At 55.6% G+C, this 22,818-nt stretch overlaps 2 protein-coding genes and 1 long non-coding RNA gene across 6 annotated transcripts in view; 2 read left to right on the forward strand and 1 right to left on the reverse strand.

The window, feature by feature from the left end:
* CASTOR2 (cytosolic arginine sensor for mTORC1 subunit 2) overlaps positions 1-15,001 on the forward strand; it is a 59,432-nt gene extending 44,431 nt beyond the window's left edge. The window contains exons 3-9 of the mRNA XM_082432405.1: positions 1,752-1,945; positions 2,635-2,767; positions 3,314-3,437; positions 4,168-4,278; positions 4,755-4,837; positions 9,076-9,170; positions 9,251-15,001. Of these exons, the coding sequence (XP_082288531.1) occupies positions 1,752-1,945; positions 2,635-2,767; positions 3,314-3,437; positions 4,168-4,278; positions 4,755-4,837; positions 9,076-9,170; positions 9,251-9,316 (806 nt within the window). The 3' untranslated portion in view covers positions 9,317-15,001. The remainder of the gene's footprint in view (positions 1-1,751; positions 1,946-2,634; positions 2,768-3,313; positions 3,438-4,167; positions 4,279-4,754; positions 4,838-9,075; positions 9,171-9,250) is intronic.
* RCC1L (RCC1 like) overlaps positions 11,144-22,818 on the reverse strand; it is a 52,635-nt gene continuing 40,960 nt past the window's right edge. For 2 of the 4 annotated variants that reach the window (XR_014255223.1, XR_014255224.1), the window contains 2 exons: positions 15,488-15,580; positions 11,144-15,095 (listed from right to left, as the gene is read on the reverse strand). Coding sequence is in view for 2 of the 4 variants with exons in the window: in XM_082432346.1 (XP_082288472.1) it covers positions 15,542-15,580 (39 nt within the window). In the remaining 2 variants the exon portion in view is untranslated. Of the gene's footprint in view, positions 15,581-22,818 lie in introns of all 4 variants that reach the window. The other 2 variants (XM_082432349.1, XM_082432346.1) reach the window with 1 other exon arrangement.
* On the forward strand, positions 15,561-22,727 carry LOC309646287. The gene is made up of 3 exons (XR_014255250.1): positions 15,561-15,622; positions 16,339-16,553; positions 20,163-22,727. It is a non-coding gene; the product is annotated as an uncharacterized lncRNA (long non-coding RNA).

A 22,818-nucleotide genomic window follows, 5' to 3' on the forward strand; every position in this document is an offset into this window, starting at 1 on the left:
GCAGGCAGAGGCAAGTTCACAAAAGCTGACATGGTCCTGATGTGTTAGCATGCGGTGATGGAAAGGACCCCTCCAGAATTTTCCTAAGAAGGCTTTTGGGGTTCTGCCCTAATGAAAAGTGAAATTTAGATTTTTTATTAAGTATATTTATTAATAGTTTATTTATTAGTATATTAAAATGGTGCTTCAGATGACGGACCATCAAGGCACCCTGGCCCTCGGTGGCTCCTGGGGCTGTGTCTTTGCTTAAGATGGCAGGGTTGGGGGCTCACAACACTGCCTCCAGGAAATCCCCTCCATGGCCAGTTCCAGACCCCTTAGAATTTCAGAATTGAACTGGGACGCTCAGTTCTAGGGAATGTGTTTCCTCTGGCGGTCCTGGGGCTGAGAAGTCTCTCTTCTGACACCCCAGATGACAGGTGGAGAGACTAGATGTGGAAGCCTGAGATCAGGCTTTCCTCCTGCTCCCCCTCCCAAACCCCTTCTCTTCTCTGGGAAGCAGCCTACCTCTGCAGCCAGCCTGGCGGAGGACTGGCCCCTCTCAGCCAGCAGGGCCAATGGGCTCCGTAGGCTGTGGTTGCCATGACGACCTTAGCTGGGCAGGTAGGAGCCTGGGTGAGGCTTCCGGAGCCATCTTGCTGAGGCCAGCACAGCCCAGCCAGCTTCCCTCGGGCAGCACCATGATCATCACAGCCCCCTTAACTCACCAGTGTCCGGGCCCCTCTTCTCATCGCCCCCCTTGTTGGGGACCTGGCCCTTCTTCCCATGTGGTGCCCAGCATAGAGCATAAGGGTCTGTTTATAAGTCAGATCTGGGTTTGAATCCTGGCTCCGTTATTCCCTGTCTAAGTGATCTTGGGTAAGTCACCAGCCCCTCAGAGCTCTGGTTTGTCACGTGTATGGGGTGAAATAACAGTCCTGGTACGGGGTGGGTTTGAGCAGGCGACTGTGATGCGTGGAGAGTTCCGTGTGCAACTTGTGCTCCGTTCTGTGGCCGCCCGTCCGTGCAGCCGTGCACATGTGTGTACCATGTCCCGTGCACAGCCTCCCCTGGGTATTCTTTCTGGAGGACGGGGTGGAAGGGATGGTCTTTGTGAGCTAGTCAAGGAGACTGGGCGATCACTGCCGCTCCAAACCTCCCCCACCCTGCCCCTGCCAGTGCCCCCGCCCCCAGGATCCCCAGGCTCTCAGGAGGGACTTGGGTGACAGTCACTGCCCACTGGAAGGTGGCAACCTCAGGAGGCCTTCTGGAGCTGAATGTGCTTCCAGAGGAGCCTGAAGTACAGGTCTAATTGAAGCAGGGAGAAAAATCCCAGGCCCCCCACCCTGTCTTCTCCTGGCCTCCCCTCTACCCCCCAGCCCCTGGGAGATTCCTGGGAACCCATTTTGAAAACCATGGGACCCGGTCCACCGGTATACGATCATGATGACAGCACCTGGTACCCAGAAAGGTAGTGAGAACCAGAAATAACAAAATTGTTACTGCTGAGTACTCATCACTTCACAGCAGGGGAAACTGAGGCCCAGCACAGCTAACCCCCTTGTTCCCATGGTCCCTGCCCTGCTGAGCTGCCCGGCACATCCAGAGTCCTCTGAGAGCCTTCCCTGCTCGGTCCTCCCAGGATGGGACCTTTAAGGACGATCCCGTCCTCCTTTGACAGATGAGGGCGCTGAGGCCCAGAGGGCGGGCTGGCCGAGGTCACACAGCTGGGGCCCATCAGTCATAAGCCGGCCTTCTCTGTCCCCCTCCAGAGCTGCCCTCCTCGGAACACCTGAGTGTGGCGGACGCCACCTGGCTGGCCCTCAACGTGGTGTCGGGTGGCGGCAGCTTCTCCAGCTCCCAGCCCATCGGTGTGACCAAGATCGCCAAGTCGGTCATCGCCCCGCTGGCCGACCAGAACATCTCTGTGTTCATGCTGTCCACCTACCAGACGGACTTCATCCTGGTGAGCAAGCTGCAGCCCACGCCCAGGCAACATGGGCACCCCCTTGGATGTGGTCTGCAAAGTTTGTGCCTCTCCCCGCCCCATTTCGTGATCAGCTCAGAGAGAGGTCAAGGGTACCTTAGGGTCATCAGTCCAGTGTCAGCATGGCCCTGGCTGGGCTGTAGCCCCACCCACTGCCTGCCCTTTGCGTGGACCATGCTGGGTTTAAGCTGGAGGCCAGGAAGTGAGGGCTGGGGGCGTGTGTGGGTGGGATGCCCTCCTAGCTGGATGTCTGGCTCCCCCAATCCCATACCCCTCCCCTGGGGTGGCAAGTGTGTCTGGTCATGGAGCCAGCGGCATTTCCTGGCTACCGTGTTATTCATGCTCTTCTCCCATAGGGTGTGGCCACCCTGGAGAGTGTGGGCCTGGGAGGGGCAGTGACAGGTGTGGGCACCACACACAAGAGGGAGTGGGGGGGTGGACCTGCACCTCCTGGCCCTCGGCGCGGTGTCTTCTCCCCTCTGCATCCTCCCTGCTGCCCCTGGGGAGACATGTGCCCCTGGTCCCAGGCTCCCGTCCCAGGACAGCGGGAGGCAAGGACAGGGGAAGCTCGTTCTGGGGACAGAATCTCAGAGTGAAGGGGCTGGTGACCCCAGGCCCACTCCATCCAGGGACCATGGTACACTCACTGTTTGACTCCCCGTCCCCAGGTGCGTGAGCGGGACCTGCCCTTCGTTACCCACACCTTGTCATCAGAGTTCACCATCCTGCGGGTCGTCAATGGCGAGACAGTGGCAGCCGAGAACCTCGGCATCACCAACGGCTTCGTGAAGCCCAAGATGGGTGAGTTGGGGGAGGGGGAGGGTTGTGCAGAGACCTCAAGAAATTACCAGGTCCTGCCCCAGGGCAGCCCCATTCTCAGAGCATCAGTTGAGGGCCGGGCATAACACGGTACAGCAGTCCTGATCAGACACTGTTCCCAAGGTCTAGCCAGGGCAGTGGATGTGGATGCAGCCAGCAATGGCCAGAGGCCACTCCTGACCCAATCCAGGCTATCAGGGCAGGCCTCCCAGAGGCAGTGACTCTCAAGCTGGAGCTTGGAGCACAAATAGGAGCTAAGCCAGGTGGTGAAGGTTGGGAAGGGCGTTCCAGGCAGGCGGCGTGGCATGTGCAAAGGCCCGGGGGCCTGGGGGTGGGCCTGGAGGATCAGGAGAGCTGTAGGGGGTGCTGGAGGCTGGAGAAGCGACAGGGGCCAGGTCTTGCAGGGCCTGCAGCCGGCCTCCCCAGAGCAGCTGCCGGCTGACCCCACCCCTCTTCCCGGGCCCTCTCCTGCCCCACGATGCTCCTCTTCTCCCGGCCTCAGCACCCCTTGTCTTTGTGCTCTCACAGTCCAGAGGCCCGTCATCCACCCTCTGTCCAGCCCGAGCAACAGGTTCTGTGTCACCAGCCTGGACCCTGACACACTGCCCGCTGTTGCCACACTCCTCATGGACGTCATGTTCTACTCCAGCGGGTAGGGCCTCCTCGGGTGTGAGGGGCTGCAGGGTGGCCAAGGGGAGACACGGCTCTGTCTGGTAGCCCCAGTCTGAGGGGGGAGGCACAGACCTGCCCTGGGAGCTCGTTTGAGAAGCGAGACATGGCTGGACCCCAGATCCCCATTCTAAGAGGGGAGAATGGCGTTCCTTGGGAACCCCAAAACTTGGTGAAGCCCTAGGCCCACACGTGGATATAATAAACACCCCACTGTCACCTGAGCTCCTAGGGCAAGCCCAGTCACTTGAAGAGCTGGGAACTCAGGTTTTTTCATTTGGTGGACGACAGCTTTGCCTTTTTCCTCAGGGCAGATTGTAAGTTTGGGCCAACACCAAGTGGAGCGGGGCCAGGGGCCAGTGAGCTGACAGTGACCATAGGCTGTGCCCTGAGATGTGGGCCATCGCAGGGACAGAGAAGCCACCCCCAGGAAGGGCAAGTGTAGCCTGTGCCGAGGGCGGGATGGGTCTCCAGAAACGTGAAGTGTGGTGTTCATCTCTGTGAATGCCGTGGAGTCACCCACACCTCACAGATGCGGAGACCGATGAAGGTAGTGCCTCAGGGCCCCCCAGCAAGGCAGGATCAGAGCCACGACTTGGCCCGTGCTCTTCCCAACACCCCCAGACTGATGGGCGGGGGCAGGGGGGCTTGGTGGGGCTTGGGGTGCAGCAGGGGGCCCCACTCCACCCCTCACCACCTGCCCCGGCCCACAGAGTGAAGGACCCCATGGCGGCCGGCGATGACTGTGGCCACATCCGCTTCTTCTCCTTCTCCCTCATCGAGGGCTACATCTCCCTGGTGATGGACGTGCAGACACAGCAGAGGTGAGCCGGGCCCCGGCGTGGAGGCTTGTGATGGGCTGATCACCCACCTGGTCCTAATAAGTCCCTACCCCAGCCCTTCACTGCAGGTGAGTGGCCCCGGCTTACAGATGACAGGCCACTCAGAGACAAAGGCCCCGGGTCATCCAGCGACATCCAGTGCTGTTTGCCCCTCACCCCCCCCACCCCCGTCTGCAGCTGGGGAGGGGTACCCTGACCAGCCTGAGCAAAGGGGGCAGTTGCTCCAAAGCCCAGTCCCAGCTTTGCCTTCCTGCTCGCCCTACCCACCCCCAGACGAGGAAGGTGCAGAGTGAGTGCACTGAGGGCTTGGGAGAGTCCTTGGGGCCCCTGAGCTCAGGCCAGACACCCCCTTGCTCTGGCCCTACATCAGTGCCCAAGGACAGGGAATGCTCCAGGGAGGGCTGGCAGAGGGAGCACCGTTAATATCTGGGGATTAACATCGCTCGCTCCCTTTCAAGGTTTCCTAGTAATTTGTTGTTCACGAGCGCATCTGGAGAGCTCTGGAAGATGGTGCGGATTGGAGGACAGCCCCTAGGATTTGGTGAGCCCTGGGGGGCTGGGGCCGGCATTGCTGAGTGCCGTGCATCTGTACCCCTGGTATAGATGGGGAGACTGAGGTCCCCACAGCCCGCGCGGTCCCTTGACCAATGAGTGACAGGAGGCACTGGCCTCGGTGGATGGAAGAGCAGCTTCAGCCAAAGCACTCTTCTCCGTCCCCCGCCCACTGAAAAATTAAAACCTGCTTATTATTAGAATAGTGGAACATGATAAAAATAGAAGAGGAAAAAAAAAAAATCTCTCCTTAGTCCCACTGTTGACAGGGAATGACTGTTGTCATTTTTAATGAGTTTTTTTTTTTTTTTTAACACAATTGCCGAATAGCTCACAGTAAAACTCGGACGTCCCAGCCCCTCACTCTTTTCCCTGTGTAACCACAGTGAGCTGATCCCCCAGGAGAAAATTCACAGGAATCCCCCAAGACTCAGTCTAGCTTCAGTCTCCACAATTGTCCAAACTGTCTTTGGTAGATGGTTTTTCCCATCAGCATATTCCAAAGGGCCACGGGTCTCAGACGCCTCAGTTAGAAGGGCCACACGGTACCGATTCTCCCGGCGCTGAGTGTAGGCTGCTGGCCCCATTGTGATGACGGCAGTGAGCTTTGTCTTGATGAGACGTGATCTCTTTGGGCTTGACTTGTCAGACCCAAGACCTTGAACCCGGAAGACGCTCTTGGTAAATCACAGGACGTTTGTTTCGGGGAGCGCCCCTCAGCTGGCCCTGATGGGATCAGTAAACCCTGATTTCCCATAGACAGAGTGCAGAATGTTCCAGATAAAGCTCAGACTGCTCCAGGGGCCGTGGGGTCAGCCCCGGGGGCTCTGCTTCTGGGATGGGACATGAAGGTGGCAGGGCATTTTGACCTGAGGGCCGCAGGTCGGAGAGGGAGCCAGGCTCTGCCGCCTGCCTGTGGCTTTCTCTGGACAGGGTCGCAGCTGGACAGCACCCGGCAGGGCTGGACAGCGCCTCCTAACTTTGCTCACGTCAAGGCCAGAGCCAGAGCCATCCCGGGGGCAGGACAGTGGGCTGCTTTCCACGGTGCTGGGCAATGTACACTGAAGGCTCCTGGTCCAACCCTGGGCTCCAGCCTGTCTCTCGGGGCCACCTTCTCCACAGACCCCAGCATTTCTCCCACCCACATTTGCTGCCCAGTTTGGGGCCGTGGGGATGTGGAGACCCAGTAGCCTAGAGGCAAGTTCCCCAGTGAAGGAGGCTGAAGGAAACCAGGGTGACCTTGGGCAGGTTGCTTAATCTCTGAGCCTCAGTTTCCTAGTCTGTAAAACAAGGAGGATGGTAGATCCTGCTTCAGGGTGGTGCGAAGCCCTCCATGACGTGTCAGTTACACCGAGTGCTCAGCAAGCAGCAGTTGCTGTCACTATCACATGTAAGGACATGTAAGGCTTGGAGAGGGTTGAGGAAGGGAAGGCTTCCCGGAGGAGGTGGCTCCAGAGGTGACCGGTAGATGTTAACCCGGCTGATGGGGAGGAGAGGGCAGCACCAGCAGAGGTGGGTGTGATGCAGCGGTGCCTCTCCACGGTAGAAACAGTGGAAAAGGGCCTCACCAGGTCATCACAGGCAAAGGGGCAGGCGTCACCGGAGACTCAGATGAGAAGCAGGAAGTTGTGCATATCAGTTTATCTTTTTTTTTTTTTTTTTTTACTGAAGTATAGTTGATTTACAATGTTACGTTAATTTCTGCTGTACAGCAAAGTGATTCAGTTATAAATATATCTATATATATTCTGTTTCATATTCTTTTCCATTTTAGTTTATTACAGGATACTGAATATAGTTCCCTGTGCTCTACAGTAGGACCTTGTTGTTTATCCATTCTATATGTAATAGTTTGCATCTGCTAACCCGAACCTCCCACTCCATCCCTCCCCCACCCCCTCCCCCTTGGCAACCACAAGTCTGATCTCTATGTCTGAGAGTCTGTTTCTGTTTCGTAGATAAGTTCAATTTGTGTCATATTTTAGATTCCACATGTAAGTGATATCATATGGTATTTGTCTTTCTTTTTCTGACTTACTTCACTTAGTATGATCATCTCTAGGTCCATCCATGTTGCTGCAAATGGCATTATTTCATTCTTTTTTATGGCTGAGTAGTAGTCCATTGTGTATATATGTACCACATCTTCTTTATCCATTCATCTTTATCCATTCATTTTGACATTCATCAAACGTCAGTGGACATTTAGGTTGTTTCCATGTCTTGGCTATTGTGAATAGTGCTGCTATGAACATTGTGGTGCATGTATCTTTTCGAATTATAGTTTTGTCTGGGTATATGCCCAGGAGTGGGATTGCTGGATCATATGGCAAATGTATTTTTAGTTTTTTGAGGAACCTCCGTACTGTTTTTCATAGTGGCTGCACCAACCATGTGGGAGGGTTCCCTTTTCTCCACACCCTCTCCAGCATTTGTTATTTGTGGATTTTTTTAGTGATGCCCATTCTGACCCGTGTGAGGTGATACCTCATTGTAGTTTTATTTGCATTTCTCTAATAATTAGTGATGCATATCAGCTTATCTTTTTATCCCCAGCTTTGGTTCAAAGTTTACCAAAATACACTCAGTATAATAATATTACAGAAAAAAGAAAGTCAGATTGAAGGGAGAATCGAGGTGGGAGAGTAGATGAAACTTGACTCGTCTTACCATCTGCAGTTGCCCTGGGCTGTTTTGAGCGGCCTCACAGGCGGGCGACAGGGGACACAGTGTGTGAGAAGCAGCGCTGTGAATCTAGCAGGCAGCAGCTGGATCTACCTTCCCGGGATGTGGAGGGTTTTAGCGCCAGGCTAATAGCTATAAATAGCCCTGCAAGAAAAATAACTTGAGAATCTGAAAGATTCTAGACTGGCGAATTCCATATGTTTTAGACCACGGTTTGCAGGAAATATGTTTTCCATCACAGCCCAGCACACACATACACAAACAACTCTACGGTTTCACAAAACTGCGCTCACTCTGGTGCTGAGCTGTTTGCCCTTTCCTTTTCTGTTGTCATTTTATAAAACCCTGGTTACCAGCCTTCTAAATTGACGTCCCAAATGGGTCACCACCCACGGTTTGAAAGGCACCATTCTAGACCCTGATCTCCTAGCCGCCCCCCACCCTTTTACAGAACTGAAAATGAATGTGTCTGTAGCTAAAGAATCTTAGGACACAACCGGTCACCACGTAGCAGCACAGACGGTCGCCAGAAGTGCAAGCACGAGGCCTGTGCAGCCACCAAAGGGGCCCATGGGTCCAGCCAGGAGCCCCAGGAGACCAAGCAGAAAGCAGGAGCTTGAGAGACCTGCAGGGCCATGTCTAGGTCCCAGGGTGGGCTGACAAGCAGGACCAGGGCCGGGGAGTGAAAGGGCGCCGGGGAGGCTGGGGGTGGGGGAAGGGTGAAGCCCAGGTTGATGCCCAGGCTCTGGCCCCAGAATCCCATGGGGAGCTGGTGGCCAGATCTGGACTCTCCCACCCAATTGGGACAGCGCTGGGGAAATGCATCATCGCCAGAATCAGAACAGTAGCTTAGAGGGGTTGTGCTGATGGAGAGAAGCGTGGTCCTCAGATCCTGGAGGTCTTCCTGTAGGAGGAAGCTTTGCATGGTGCCTTCAAAGCGGGGAGGAGGGTGGAGGAGACGGGAGAACCATCCCCAGGCAACCCCAAGGCCACCTTATTGGCTGAGGTTTGGAGGAGGCCAGAAAGCCACTGCTTTGGAGATCCAGAAGGAGAAGGAAATGACATTCCTCGTGATCAGATGCCTGACACTGCCTTTAGGACAGGCAGGGACCTTTACCCAGTGGGGACTCCGATGAGGAAACTGAGGCTCAGAGAGAGGAAGTGACTTGGCCACGTCATCTGGCTAGAAAAGGGCGACACAAAAGAGGGCCTGAACCCACGTCCTCTTATCGCCACGCTACCTCCAGCTCTGTTTAGGGAACTCGCAAGATGGCCAGGAAGATGAGTCCAAACTACGAGGCACGGGAAACAGGCAGAGGGTGGTCACAGTTAGACAGAAGTGGCTTCTGTGGAGCCCTGAGGATGGGGAGCTCACTGCCGGCCAAAGAGATCAGAGAAGCCTGCTGGATGGAGGGGTGGGGAGTCTCTGGGAAGCTTGCGGGTACAGGGCGGGCACTGCCAGCGGAGGGAGTGGAGAGGCCAAGGCTGTGCTGGGTGGCCGGGTGGGAGGAGGCTGAACGTGGTCCCCGCCTCTGTCCCCAGATGAGTGCGGCATCGTGGCCCAGATCTCCGAGCCCTTAGCTGCTGCTGACATCCCCGCCTACTACATCAGTACCTTCAAGTTCGACCACGCACTGGTGAGTGTCCGGCCCCGGAGCCCAGGCAGGGCAGGCCGGCTCCAGGGGCTCACGGGTGACTGCTTCCAACCCCCTCGCAGGTACCGGAAGAAAACATCAATGGCGTCATCAGCGCCCTGAAAGTCAGCCAAGCAGAGAAGCATTAGAAGGCCCTCTTCCGCTCCTCCCCGTCTGCCCCCCAGGCCTGGGCCCAGCCCCACCCTGAAGATTCTTCTCGCAGTATTTCTCAACAGACTGGAAAATCGGCCCCGGGGCCCCCAAGGAAGGGGTCCCTAGGACACGCCCCTGATGGCTGACCCCCCCAGGCCTGTGGCCCAAGCCAAGGCCTCCCCGTGCCCTCCTGCCTTCCTGGAGCCCCCAGACCCTCCAGAGAACCGCCCCCCCCCACGCCTCCTTCCCCCACCCCTACCCCAGAAAATGATGTCTGAGGCCCAGGGAGCTTGTGAGCTGACCCACCTTCTCCTCCTGCCTCGCCCACGGCCGGGGGCAGACGCCAAAGGAAGCTGGCGCCTTCTACAGGACACTGGGAGTGCCGATTCTCGGGTCGTCTTGCGGGGCTGGCTGAGCAGGGCTGAGTTCATGGAGCCCCGGAAGACCCTTGTGAGGGTAGGGGTTCTGGCCCCTGTGGTCACTGGTCTCTGGTTCCATTGGCTCTGGGCTGGTTCCTGCAGAGTAGAGGCCAGTGGGCCGCCCTCTGGTCGTGTGCTGGTGAGGCTCCAAGGGGGCACGGGTGGGGCCCTGAGCTGGAGGGGGACCCCAGTCCCCCAGAACCTGGCCTGCCAGCCACAGGGCCTGCGCCCCAACTCCCAGCAAGACTGCCAAAGGGGCCTGTCCAGACCCTCCCCACCACAAGCGCTCAGTCCCGGGGGGAGGGGGGTTCCCAGGAGACCCACCAGCCTGGGGCACGAGCTCCTGTCCCCTCTGCTTTCCCTGGACCCTCCTGGGGCTGGCAGAGCCTCAGGTTCCCCTAAATGGGGGCAGCTCCAGCGTTCTGGGCCTGGGGTTTCTTAGGTCATCCCCACCTCCCCAGCAGTTAACTAGACCAGCACAGGGCTCCCCCGTTTTCCTGCCCCGCCCCGTCGCCCCACTTTTGGGGGAAAGTGGAAGGCCTCTGCCCCCAACTCACCTGCACACCCACCCCTCGGTCCAGGGACCGTGGCGTTCACGAGTACTTGACCTGGGAGGCAGCTTATCTGAGCCTTAATAGAGAAAACCGTACCTTGTTTTAGTTTCTTATTTAATGTATTTGCACCCAGGCTGCAGTTGGCAGTAGTTTCAGGGGATGGCCCGCTGAGTCTGTCGGGGCTCAGAGTGTGACATCGCTTGGTTGGCATCCTGTGTGGCTCCAGGGACAAGCTTGAGAATCGGGAGCTGCTTCCAGGGGTCTCGGCCCTCCCTTTGCGCAGAAAGCTGGGAGCAGAGGTCTGCTTGTACAGGGGTCCCCGGGGCATCCCCCCCACGGAGCTGCCAAGGCAGAGTGGTTCTGAGCATCGGCGGGGGCCCGAGGGCCGCAGGGCGGTGGGCAGCCGGGTGGCAAGCCAGCCCCCTCGGAGAATGGGGTGACCCCCGTGCCTCCTCTCCAGCTGGGGGTGTTTTCCAAGCAAGCAGAACCTGCAGGGTCCTCGTCGGTGCCCGGGCAGCCGCTGACACGTGCTGTCCCTGAGAAGCTCGGAGGAGAAGGGACATTCTCTTGGGCTGGTGAAGCCCCACCCACCCCCATTCTCTGTGCCGCGCGGGACCCTCTGAGCCATGGAAATCCACCAGGTGGGGAAGCTGTCCATCTGGATCCTTGCAGATGTTCGGGGCCCAAGTACTGATTCGGAACCCACGTGTTTTTTTTTTTTTAAGTTAATTCATTTTGCACAAAACACCAAAACATGTCAATTGTTTGCTGGTTCCAAAACGGGGGTGTCCACGTGGGCAGGGCAGCACTTCACGCCCCGAGTCCCCTTACTGTCCTTGGAAGGCCTTGATTTTTCCGTGGCACGCCCTCCAGACCCCTTCCTGTCTGTCCCCCCCTCACCGTGTCACTCCCCCGCCTCTCCTCCCTGCCGAGCAAGTGTGTCGGCCCCTTGACCCCCAGAAATGTGTGCTCCCTAGACCCCCTAGGACGTATATTGTACACACATATAAATACCTGTGTTTTATGTTGATATAGATATATACTGTAAATAGCATATATACTTGAGCAATATATATGTTAATATATACTGTGTGAGCGTGCACACGCGTGTGTGCGTGTGTGTGTGTGGGGGCGTGAGGGCTTCCGCCCCGCGGTGTCTGCCGTGCACACAGGCACGTTTTGAGCCACCATATATTTTTAATTCAAGTATATAGGCAATACGATTATTAGAGAATCGGCTGGCTGCCTTGGCCCTGACTTGAGAGAAAAACTAAACCAGCGGCCCGGGAACTGAGCTCCGGGGCGGGTGTTGAGGGTCCCTACCCCCTCCTCCCCGAGTCTCCCTTGAAAGCTGGATTTGGCCCCTTCCTGTAATCCCATTGGCACGACCGAGGCCCCTGGACACCCTTATTTTATTTGGGGGACAGTGGCACAGAGGGAGGAGCAGCTGGAACAGGGCAGCCCCCTTGCCGGCGCTCTCAGCCCGAAGACCTGGGCCAGCTGGACGGGTGCCCTCCGGCTTTCCGTCCAGGTCTGCTCCCACAGCCCCATCACCTGATTTCTGTCACTTTAGAAGCCTCAGGTTCTTTCCCCAGGTCGCCTCCTGGGGACTGGCCCCATCCAACTGAGAAGGGGACGGATGGATGCCCTTGACGTTGTTTCCGGGAGGGGCTGGTGCGAGGACGCGGCTCTCTGGGCTACACAGGTGTGTATCCAGCTGACAGGGCGGGAGCCAACACCCTGACAACCTGCCCCCTCTATTTCCCACACCCCCATCCTCCCGCCGTGTGCAGAGGCCGGCGCATCCTCGGTGCCTGTGTGTGCCCGTGAGTCAGCGGTTGGGTCTCCTGCAATCTGGGGGAAGAGGGAGTGGTCTCCCCGGTGGCTGGCTGCCCCCAGCCACCTCTGGCTTTGCTGTGCGCAGAGGTCCCCAGACCCCCAGAGAGGCGGCCTGAAGAGGGTGCCCTGTCAGGCTGAGGCACTCTAGGCTCTGGCTTGGGGGTGAGCAGGGTGGCCCAGGAGCTGCCACCTGGGCTTCAGGTGTGTCTTTGAGTCTGTGCTGTTCCCTGGTAAGAAAAGCTCAAACCTAAATGCTACGCTCGCTCCTCACCCGCCCCATCCCTGCACACTGCAGAGCGGCGCGAGGTTAAGGTAGGGAGAGCGAGGGAGACCAGGAGCCGTGATCACCCACTTCACCCCTGCCCCCAATTATAAAAATCTGCCTCTTTGGCTTAGCTCTCAACATGGGCGCCCCTGGTTCCTAAGAAACCCCATTCTCCCTCGGCCCTAGTCCTGACCCAGCAAAGAGTTGGGCAGTGCCCGCTCTGCACCTCTTTCCTCCACAGGGGTTTCCAGAGCCCCCCAGGAGGCGGGGCCTACACCACTGACCTCAGCCCAGGGCACCCATCCAAGCAGGAGAGGCACATAAGGCCTCCCTTCCCCAGGATTCTGGGGGTCCAGAACCCCCCAAGCACCAGCATTCTCCCCCTGCCATCAACTCCGGGCCACAGGCCCCTGGTGGGAAGGGAGGGACCGGGTGACCCGGAGCTGGCCGCTGTGGCCTCCCCATGCGGGCGGCATGGCCTCGGTGACCAGTGTGGTGTCCAGAAGGTGCATGGTCGGTTGGGGCTTGTCCCCTCTGTGGTGACAGAGGCTGCCACGGAGCTCAGGAGAGGAGGCTCGGGGGGGATAGGAAGGGCCAGGCCCCCACCCCCAAGCCAGCGGTACCATTTGCCTGATAATCAAAGATGAACCTGCCCACCCACCACCTGCCCCTTCTGGCCACACTTCCCAGCCACCCTGAGCCACCTTTCTGAGCCTCTGGATCTGGATGTGGGCACAGGCAGGGCCCTTCCCAGCCCCAGCTAAGAGAGGGGACCTTGGGGACCTCCCAGGTGGTAGCGCTACAGCCCTGTGCTAGGAATTTTTGATGCTCCTTCCTGAGTGAAAATTGTGGCAGGGGGGCGGGTAGGAAGGAAGCACCCCCAGTGTATCTGTGGCCAACGTAAGCCATGGCTGGGGAGCAGCCCGCTGGGCGCTGCCGTTACGGCCGCCGAGAAGCGGAGTTGGTGGTTGGCTTGGCAGGCAGAGCTTGGGGGAGGACGACGGGGTCTCCCAGCGGTGGAAAGACAGGGGCTTGGGCTTTTCAGGTTTCCTGGGTACTGTGCCGAGGCAGGGGCAAGGCCTGGAGGGGGCAGTAGCCCTCTATTCAAGGAGGCCGCCTGGGAAGAGAGCCACCAAGATGGCGCATGACAGTGGTCAGCCCAGCAGAGGGTGGCCTTGGGAAGAGTGGACGGGACTTGTGAGGGGAGTTGAGCCCTGGTATAGCTAGATACCTTTTCTCACATGCCAGCTCTTTTCCATTCTTTCATTTTCAAATTAGAGGCAGCAAAAGGACCCTTTACCGTAGACCGAGGGAGAGAGAAAGCTGCGGGCTGGGCTATGGCCTTCAGCTTTGAAACCCACGCCCTCCTGGGAAGACTGCTTTCTTGGGAGGGAAGGATGGGAGCTGTTGGCTGAGGCAGCCTGCTGTCCTTGGGGCTGAGGGCACCAGGATGGCCTAGAGTACAGGTAGAAGCCTGCGGCCTGGCCCGTGCTTTCGTGGGCAGCCTGGTGGGGAGGGAGCTTGTGGCTCTCGGTCCTCGGTGTGGGAGGCTGTGAGCGCGGCAAGTGCTGGGCGTCAGAGCAGTGTTCTGGGCAGGACCACACGTGTGTGTATACGCACACATGAGCGTGCGCTGTGTCACGCACCCTAGTGTGGACGCGAGCACACACGTGCAGAGCCCAGATCCGAGTGAAGGGACTGGCTCGTCCAGTATTTCGAGGCCTGGGTACGTTCTTACCCCAGGGCCACATGTAGAGTTGAAGGGGTGCGGGCAGCAGACCTCGAACGCAAGGCAGCCCCGCCCCCCTTGACTTTGCTGAAACTGCTCTGTGGACGGTGGGGGCAGGGGTGTCCCTGCAGGGGCTGTGCTCCGCCCTGCAGCGGCCCGGAGGTCCGTGCAGCCAAGGGCTAGACCTGCTGGGCGGACTCCTCAGCAGCAGCCAGTCCTGAGGACAGTATTTACAGGGAGGGGTTCTGGGGGCTGGTGCCCCTCCGCCTGCTGGGGCTCGTCCATGAAGAGCGTCCAACAAAGTTGGAAACCGGAGTGGAGGGCAGGGGGGGTGGGTGAAAAACTGGCCAAATTCAGGTCCCAAGGCAGAGGCCAAGCCCAGTGCATTTTCCTCTCCACTGCTTCAGTTTACCTGTTCAGAAAATGGTCCAGGAAGAGCTGGGCAGGGTTGGCTCCAAAACTGGGGGTGGGGAGGAGCTGACAGCAAACAAAACTCCAAGCCCTCCTCTTGCTCTTTGCCAAAATCATTTCCGTTATCCTGAGATGGGGGTGAGTGGATGTTGGCGGCACAGCAGGGTTCAGAGGGGCCTCTGCCCTGCCCAGGGTTTCGCCTTGGGGGTCTGGCCCTCCCCTGGCATGCCCCGGGTCACCAGCAGTAGCAGCGGCACTTGCATCTGTCCCAAGGTCTGGGCGAGGGGAGAACTGGGCAGCCCTGTACCCCAGGCCCTCACACTTTCTTTCTTTCTTGAAGAAACACAAAACCCTTGAGATTCATGTACTGTATGACGGAGAGAAAAAAGTACCTAATGTTCCCCAAAAAAAGACAGTATATTTTGTACTTTGTAAAGTGTTCATTAAAATGGAAGAAAAAGATGTTGGCTGACGGCTGTCTGATTTTGTGCTGATCCAGGGCTACGTCTCATCTCTCTCCCTTCTCCATACTGTGTGTGGGGGAACATAGGCCAGGAGCTGGGAGGAGACAAAGCAAGAATCTGAGGGAGGAAATAGCCCTGAGAGCGAGAGGGGCTGTATTAGTTACCCAGTGCTGTATAACAAGTTGCCCCAAAATGTAAGGCTTGAAATGATTATTTGTGTGTCCTGGTTTTGGTGGGTTAGGAATTTGGGAGCAGTTTGAGCAGCTTGGGCTCAGAGTCTTTCACGAGGCTGCAGGCATCTGAAGCTCGGCTGGGGCTAGAGGGTCTAATTCCAAGGTGCTTAATCCCCATGGCTGGCAAGGTGGGCCTGGCTGTCGGCAGGAAGCCTATTCCTCCCCACGTGGGTCTCCGCTGCTTGAGTGTCCTCGTCGTATGGTGCCTCGCTTCCCCCAGAGCAAGGGATTCAAGGACCAAGGTAGGACCTACCTAAAAAAAAATAGTTTTTCTTCTAGCTTCAGAATTCATGTACCATCATCTCCATCATATTCTATCGTCCTGCAGCCCAGCTCTGATTTGACCCTGGAGGAGACCACACAAGGGTGTGAAAACCAAGAAGTCAAGGTAACCTTGGGGGCCACTTTGGAAACCGGCTGCTACACTCACCATTCCTCCCCAGACCTGTGGCAGAGGTGGGCCTGGGGTACCGGGGACCCCTGGAGCAGGATAGGACCTTGGTGGTGGCAGGGGTAGGATCAGGGGCTGGAACCCTGCTGTGAATGTCACACCCCCCCAGGAAAGGTGTCTTGGTGCTGGAAGCCCAGGAGCTGATGCCTCCAGATAAGACACCCTGGGGGCAGGAGGGAGGGCACGGTGCTCGGCGCCCCTCCCACAAGCGCTCTGGGGTTGAGCTCCTGCCCCCTTGGCATGTGGATGCTGGGACTGCCCAGGCAAGAAAGAGGCCTGAGACCAGCAGGTCCTGGACCTTGGACGCCCTTCACCCTGCCCCTCTTTGATGTTTTCCATGGAGGGCAGGTGTGAGCAGGGCAGGGCTCTGCGTACATTGGGCCCCACCATCCCCTCACCCCTGCCTCACAGGAGAAGCAGCCCTGGAGATGGAAGGGAGGGAAAATGGGAGCTAAAGCACTCACTCACCACCCCGAGTCCAAGAAAGCTCTGGCTGCTGTGAAGGCTTTTCTTTCTGGGGTTTGCAGACTAAACACCCCCTCAACCCTTCACATATCGCACTGGAGCCACAACATGGGTGGGCACTCTTGATTGCCCAAGACAGTAGCAAAGGCCTCCTTTTCCCACCACTCACTCATGTTCACTGTCTCTAGGGTGGTGCCAGACCTTGTGCGAGGGGCTGGAGACTCAGCTGACGCTGCCGTGGCCCCTGTGCCTGAGTTGCTTCAGGAGGTGTAAAGACGTGAAAACAGGCTCTCCCAGGGAGTGCAGTGCCAGGCTCCACCACAAGGGGATGCTGTGCCCTGGGGCCATGACCACTGTCCGGCAGTAGGAGGAACAAGAAGCCAGGATGTTAGGGTTGAGCTTGGTAAGGCAGCGGGACCCAAACAGAGGGAACAGCAAAGGCGCAGAGGGCCTAGAGGGGAGCGTAGCTGGAATGGAGAAGCAAGGTGGGGGAGGGAGGAAATGGACGGGGCTGGTAGAAATGAGGCTGAAATGCAAGGTGGGTTCTCAGGCCAGCTGGGGGCCTCACACTCTGCTACAGACCATGGGGAGCGACGGAGGACTTCACGCAGGAGACCAAACTTAGCATCTGAATTGTGAGTCTGGGTTATTGAATATGGCTGACAGAAGGAGGAAAGGGGGCAGCCAGGATCCTGGCCTCATTTCTCAGGAGAGATGACCCTGGCCAACTCAAGGGCCTTCGCAGTGCAGTCAGGAATGGCGGGGGGCATCACAGATGGAGAGGACTGGCTGGCGTCCCACCTTCCGAACCATGCATGTGCCCTTCCCCCAGCCAGGGCGTAATTCCTCGTGGGAGCAGCTTTGGCTGCATCTTGGCAGGGTTCTTACCCCAGCACGTTAGACTCCCCTGGAGAGTGGGGAGAGTTACCTGTGCCAGGACTCCACCCCAAAGAGTCTGATTCAACTCATCTTGGCTTCAGTATAGTTTTTAAAGCTCCCCAACCCGCTCTTAAAAAAGTAATAAAAAGGGGACTTCCCTGGCAGCCCGGTGGTTAAAGACCCCATGCTTCCAATTCAGGGATGCAGGGGGTGAGGGTTCGATACCTGGTCAGGGAACTAAGATCCCACATGCTGTGTGGTGTGGCAAAAAATAAATAATTAAAAGTAATAAAAAGAATGCAGGGCCACAGAAGGAAAGAGCACACTCTGTAGTCACTTTGCCTCCCCTTGGTTTTATTCAGCTGGTGGAGAAGCAGGGGCTCATGATGGTGAAAACTAGCTCTCCAAAGGGAGTGTGGAATGAGATCATGGTGATGGTTTTACCACACAGATAATAGGCTAAAACTACCGAATTGTACACTTCAAAATGGTTTTATGGTATACGACTCACATCTCAATTTTTTTAAAAAATGAATGTGGTAGAGAAGGCAACAGGTGTGAATGCATAGCAGGAAGGACGGCCAAGAAAATGTGAGTTATTCTAACATCCCTTGACGGTTAAAGAAAGTTCCTATAAACACAGTGGAGGGTAGCATAAAGGAGTAGGAAGACCACAGAGGTCTTTACCTTGCAAAAGTTGGTCTTGGAGCATCTCGTTTGAGATGTTTTCCAGGAGCTGTCCACCTGAGCTGGACCAGCGGGAAGCTCTGGCAGCCATCAGCTGGACCGCAGCCCATCTCCCCACACTGATAAGCACCGGGCACTGAGAGGGTCCTGAGTGGAGAGAGCTGAGGAGAAGTGAGCAGAGACCCCCTAACGGGCCTGTAGGTAGCAGCCCAAGTTGTATTCCGGGAAACAGATAATCAGTGCCTAGGAACTCAGTATTACAGTGTGTTGTGGATTCCACAATACAGGTGTGAAAACTTAAAAATTTAAATGAAGGACCCAGCAATCCCAATCCGAGGTATCTACCCAAGAAAACTGAAAACATGTTCACCCAAAAACTTGTATGGGAATGTTCCCAAAAAATCAAACTCTGGGCTAATGTAAAACTACACGTGTACATGAATGTTTTGGCATTATCCACAATAGCCCAAAAGTGGAACCAACCCAAATATCCATCAACCGATGAATGAATAAAGAAAATGTATATCAAGAACAAAACCATCCCCAGATAATTCTGTTCCACAGCCGAGGTTGAGAAGGCCAGGTTTAAGGGGTAGAATCTGCCTCAAGGAATCCCAAAGTCCCCATGGAGAACACCGCCCCCTTTGGCTGCTCTGTGGGGCAGTGGCCTCATCCTGCTTTCCTCCATTCGGAGGCCAGACCGATCAGGGGCAGTCAGCCCCAGTGTACCTGCTAGGATGATGCGTCCTTCTTATTGCCGCATCCCAAGCACTGGCAGGTCCTGGCATATGGACGGTGCTCCGGAGGATGTACCCCATCAGCCTCTGCTGCTGCTTCAACATTCCCCGCCCCCGGAATGAAGGTCAACTGCAGCTATGGAACAGCTTACGGTCAGTTTTTGTCTCCAAGGGTAGACTCAAATGGGGCATTGTCTTTTTTCTTTTTTCCTAATTGAAGTATAGTTGATTTACAGTATTGTGTTAGTTTCAGGTGTACAGGGAAGTGATTAACTTGTATATGTTTTTTCAGATTATTTTCCATTATAGGTTATTGTAAGATACTGAGTATAGTTCCCTGTGTTATACAGTAAATCCTTGTTGCTTATCTATTTTATGTGTAGTAGTGTGTATCTGTTAATCCCATACTCCTAATTTATCCCTCCCTCCCCCCCTTTCCCCTTTGGTAACCATGAGTTTGTTCTCTATGTCTGTGAGTCTGCTTCTGTTTTGTATATAGATTCATTTGTATTATTTTTTAGATTCCACATATAAGTGATATCATACAGCTTTTGTCTTTCTCTGACTTATTTCACTTAGCGTAATACCCTCCAAGTCCATCCATGTTGTTGCAATATTTCATTCTTTTTTATGGCTGAGTAATATTCCATTGTGTGTGTGTGTGTGTGTTTGTATACACACCACATCTTCTTAAACCAATCATCTGTTGACAGACACTTGGGTCGTTTTCATGTCTGGGCTATTGTAAATAGTGCTGCTATGAACACTGGGGTGCATATATCTTTTCAAATTAGCGTTTTTGATTTTTCTGGACATTTTCCCAGGAGTGGAGTGGAATTGCTGGATCATGTGGTAGTTCTACTTTTAGTTTTTTTTGTTTTTGTTTGTTTTTGGGGGGGGGGTTTTGGGCTGCATTGCGTCTTCATTGCTGCGCATGGGCTTTCTCTAATTGCGGCAAGCTGGGGCTACTTTTCGTTGCGGTGCACAGGCTTCTCATTGCGGTGGCTTCTCTTGTTGCAGAGCATGGGCTTCTAGGCACACAAGCTTCAGTAGTTGTGGCGCATGGGCTCAGTAGTTGTGGCTTGCGGCCTCTAGAGCACAGGCTCAGTAGTTGTGGCACAAGGGCTCAGTTGCTCCACAGCATGTGGGATCTTCCCGGATCAGGACTCAAACCCGTGTCCCCTGCATTGGCAGGCGGATTCCTAACCACTGCGCCACCAGGGAAGTCCCTACTTTTAGTTTTTTAAGGAACCTCCATACTGTTCCCCATAGTGGCTGCACCAATTTACATTCCTACCAACAGTGTACGAGGATTTCCTTTTTTCCACATCCTCTCCAACGTTAATTATTTGTAGATATTTTGATGCTGGCCATTTTGACCGGGGTGAGATGATACCTTATTGTGGTTTTGATTGGCATTTCTTTAATAATTGGCTATGTTAAGCAGCTGTTCATGTGCCTGATGGCCATCTGTATGACTTCTTTGGAGAAACATCTATCTAGGTCTTCTCATTTTTTGATTGGGTTGTTTTTTTTTTGTTTTTTTTTTAATTGAGTTGTATGAGCTGTCTGTATATTTTAGCTATTAACACCGTCAGTCGCATCGTTTGCAAATATCTTCTCCCATTCCGTAGGCTTTTTGTTTTGTTGACGGTTTCCTTTGCTGTGCAAAAGCTTTCAAGTCTGATGAGGTCTCGTTTGTCCAACAGGGCATTTTCTGATGGGCATGGCTTCATGTCCTCTACTCTCTGGTCTCCTGGCACTTGTGCTGCCACCAGGCTACCAGAGCAATGGCAAGACTAAGCTACTCTCCAGCCCCATGGGCCATCCTCGCCCCCACCAGCTACATCCCACCTGTTTGCCTCCCTGGCAAGACAGTGGACTCCTGGTTTGAGGAGGTGACCACGGTATCTGGATTTATCCTTCTAAATGTGACTGCTGAGCACGCACCTCAGTGTGGCCCCAAGTCTGAGAAAATACATCTTAGAAGGACTCCAAACACTGTCTCATCTCAAGCGTAATCTGGCCGGCTGTTGCTCCAGGTTAAACAGCGAGGTTCGTGTGGAAGAAAGGCCGGGATTTCTTGATCGGTGCAATGTGAGTCTCTGGGGGTGGCTGGTAATGCGTCCTGGGAGAGAGAAGGGCAGGTATGGGGCTTTCGGGGGAGGGGATAAGTTTCTGGGGGGTCAGTCCTGGGCTGGCGGGCGCTGGGACGATGGCTGTCTCACAGGGCCGGGCCTGTGCTGGGTGCTGCCCCCAAGGTCTGTCCGTACGTCACACCACACAAGGCAGCTGATCAGTTCTGATAAAAAGGAATGGCCCACGGGACAGTTTGAGTCACTGCTGTTGCTGGTCGGGAGGTGCTGGGGCTGGGCGTCACCCAGGAGAACAGTGTTGGTCTTCACGGACGCAGCCCGAGCTCTCGCCCCGGGCCTGGTTAGCCGGGCGCTCAGCCTGGCCGGCACCTGCTGGGCCCAGTCAGCACCGTTTCGACTGTGTGGTTCTCAGCATCCGACTGTCGCACAGAACACAGCAGGCGCCTGAGTCTTTGGGCACTTATTATGGGCAGCCGTCTATTCAAGGCGCAAGCGTGGTCATGACAGGATTCCGAGTGTGTCAGGACTGACCTGACGAGAGTGGAGAGCCGCGTCTTCTACTAGCTGCTCGAAGGTTTCGCGCAGTGAGAGCCGTCCCTCCCGCACAGTCGTTATGAAGTGGCAGCCTGCACGTCTGCCAGGGGCTCAGGGGACGGGAGGCAGAGACCCAAGTGCCTTGGAAGGGACCGTCCACTCTCCAGAATGGTGGTGGAGTCCCTGTGCCTTCTCAGGGCTCTGCACTGGCCCCAACATCTGTGAATGGACGGAGTCTGAGCGTGAGAAGAGAGACCACGTCGGAGGCGGCCCGTGGTCGCTTCACCCAGGGGGTCATCCACGCACTCGATAACGTGAGGAGCCCGGAGCCTGAAGCACTGACCCTTCACAGGAACAAAATGAGAAATCGCAGCAGCTGAGCCAATGGTGTAGAAGGCCTCTGTGTTAAATGCTGGGACAGGCTGGGAACAACAGGACAAAAGCTGAGAAGGGACACGAGCACAGAGGACAGCCACGGGAAGGGCCTGGCAGATGCGCTCCAGCCGGGAACCCCTGTCGCCACAAAGGGTACAGACCCCACTGGGAGACACTGGGGTTTTGGGGGGTTTTTTAGATTTTTTTTTTTTTATGTGGACCATTTTTAAAGTCTTCATTGACTTTGTTACAATGCTGCATGTGTTTTATGTTTTGGTTTTTTGGCCATGAGGCATGTGGGATCTTAGCTCCCCGACCAGGGATCGAACCTGCACCCCCTGCATTGGAAGGCGAAGTCTCAACCTCTCAACCAGGAAAGTCCCGACACTGGGTTTTAAGACAAATCCAAAGACATCCCTTAATATACCCTGGGGGCTGTGTCCAAGGTGGAAGTAGTTACTGGATCTGAGTCATGGTTGCCACTTGAGGGGAGGAGGGGAGGCTAAAAACCATTCCCACCTTCGACGGAGACCCTCCATCACCACCATCCCCTACGGTCCCGGAACATCACTGGGGGACCCCGGCCTGCCCTTCGGGGACATCGCCCTCCTCAAATCAGCATGTGCTTCAAGGCGTGGATCTCCCTGAGGATGGATTACTGCCGATCACCACTGGGGTGACATGGTCCTCGGCCCAACTAGAAGCTCCAGGAAGGAAAATGACAGATGGTTTTCGATTTCTGTTTCAAGTTTATGGAAAAACTTTGCTGTAATAAACATAAGAACTGGTCCCCCTACAGAGAAGTGGAAGTGGTACGAGGCCAGGTGAGGGGTCCCAGGGCCGCTGCCCCAGAACACCACCTGCCCAGTTCGCGCTGCCTCAGGTCGCAGCGAGGATATCGGGTCGGTGACGGCTCTGCTTTAAATCGCCGCCCCCAGCACCACCTGTCCCTCTCCGGCGTTTCCTCCACAGCCCATGCAACCACCTAATGCACTTTGCATTTTGCTTGATTGTCTGTTTTGTCTCCTCGAATGTGTCATGAGACCTGCTTACCGGGATTCTGTTCGCCACCACGTGACCCAGTGGGATCAACAGTACCTGACAAGGAAGGGGTACAACAGTAAGTGTTTGTTGAGTGAATGAATAAAAGATGGGGGATGTAGGCAAACCTTGAGTGAGAGCCTGCTTTGCGACATGACTGCCCAGTTGGTTTTATACTTCATCATTTTCTCCCAACTGCACTGCGGGAGCAGACTCTGGTCAGAAAACAGTTTTCAAGTGGGACTGTCTTCTAGAGTATTTTTCACTGGTTTCTAGTTGCCTCTTTACCAAAAGCCTTGTTTTTGAAAGCTAATCTCTA

This window comes from Balaenoptera physalus, assembly GCF_965194825.1.
Source record: "Balaenoptera physalus genome assembly, chromosome: 16".
Lineage (NCBI taxonomy): Eukaryota > Metazoa > Chordata > Mammalia > Artiodactyla > Balaenopteridae > Balaenoptera > Balaenoptera physalus.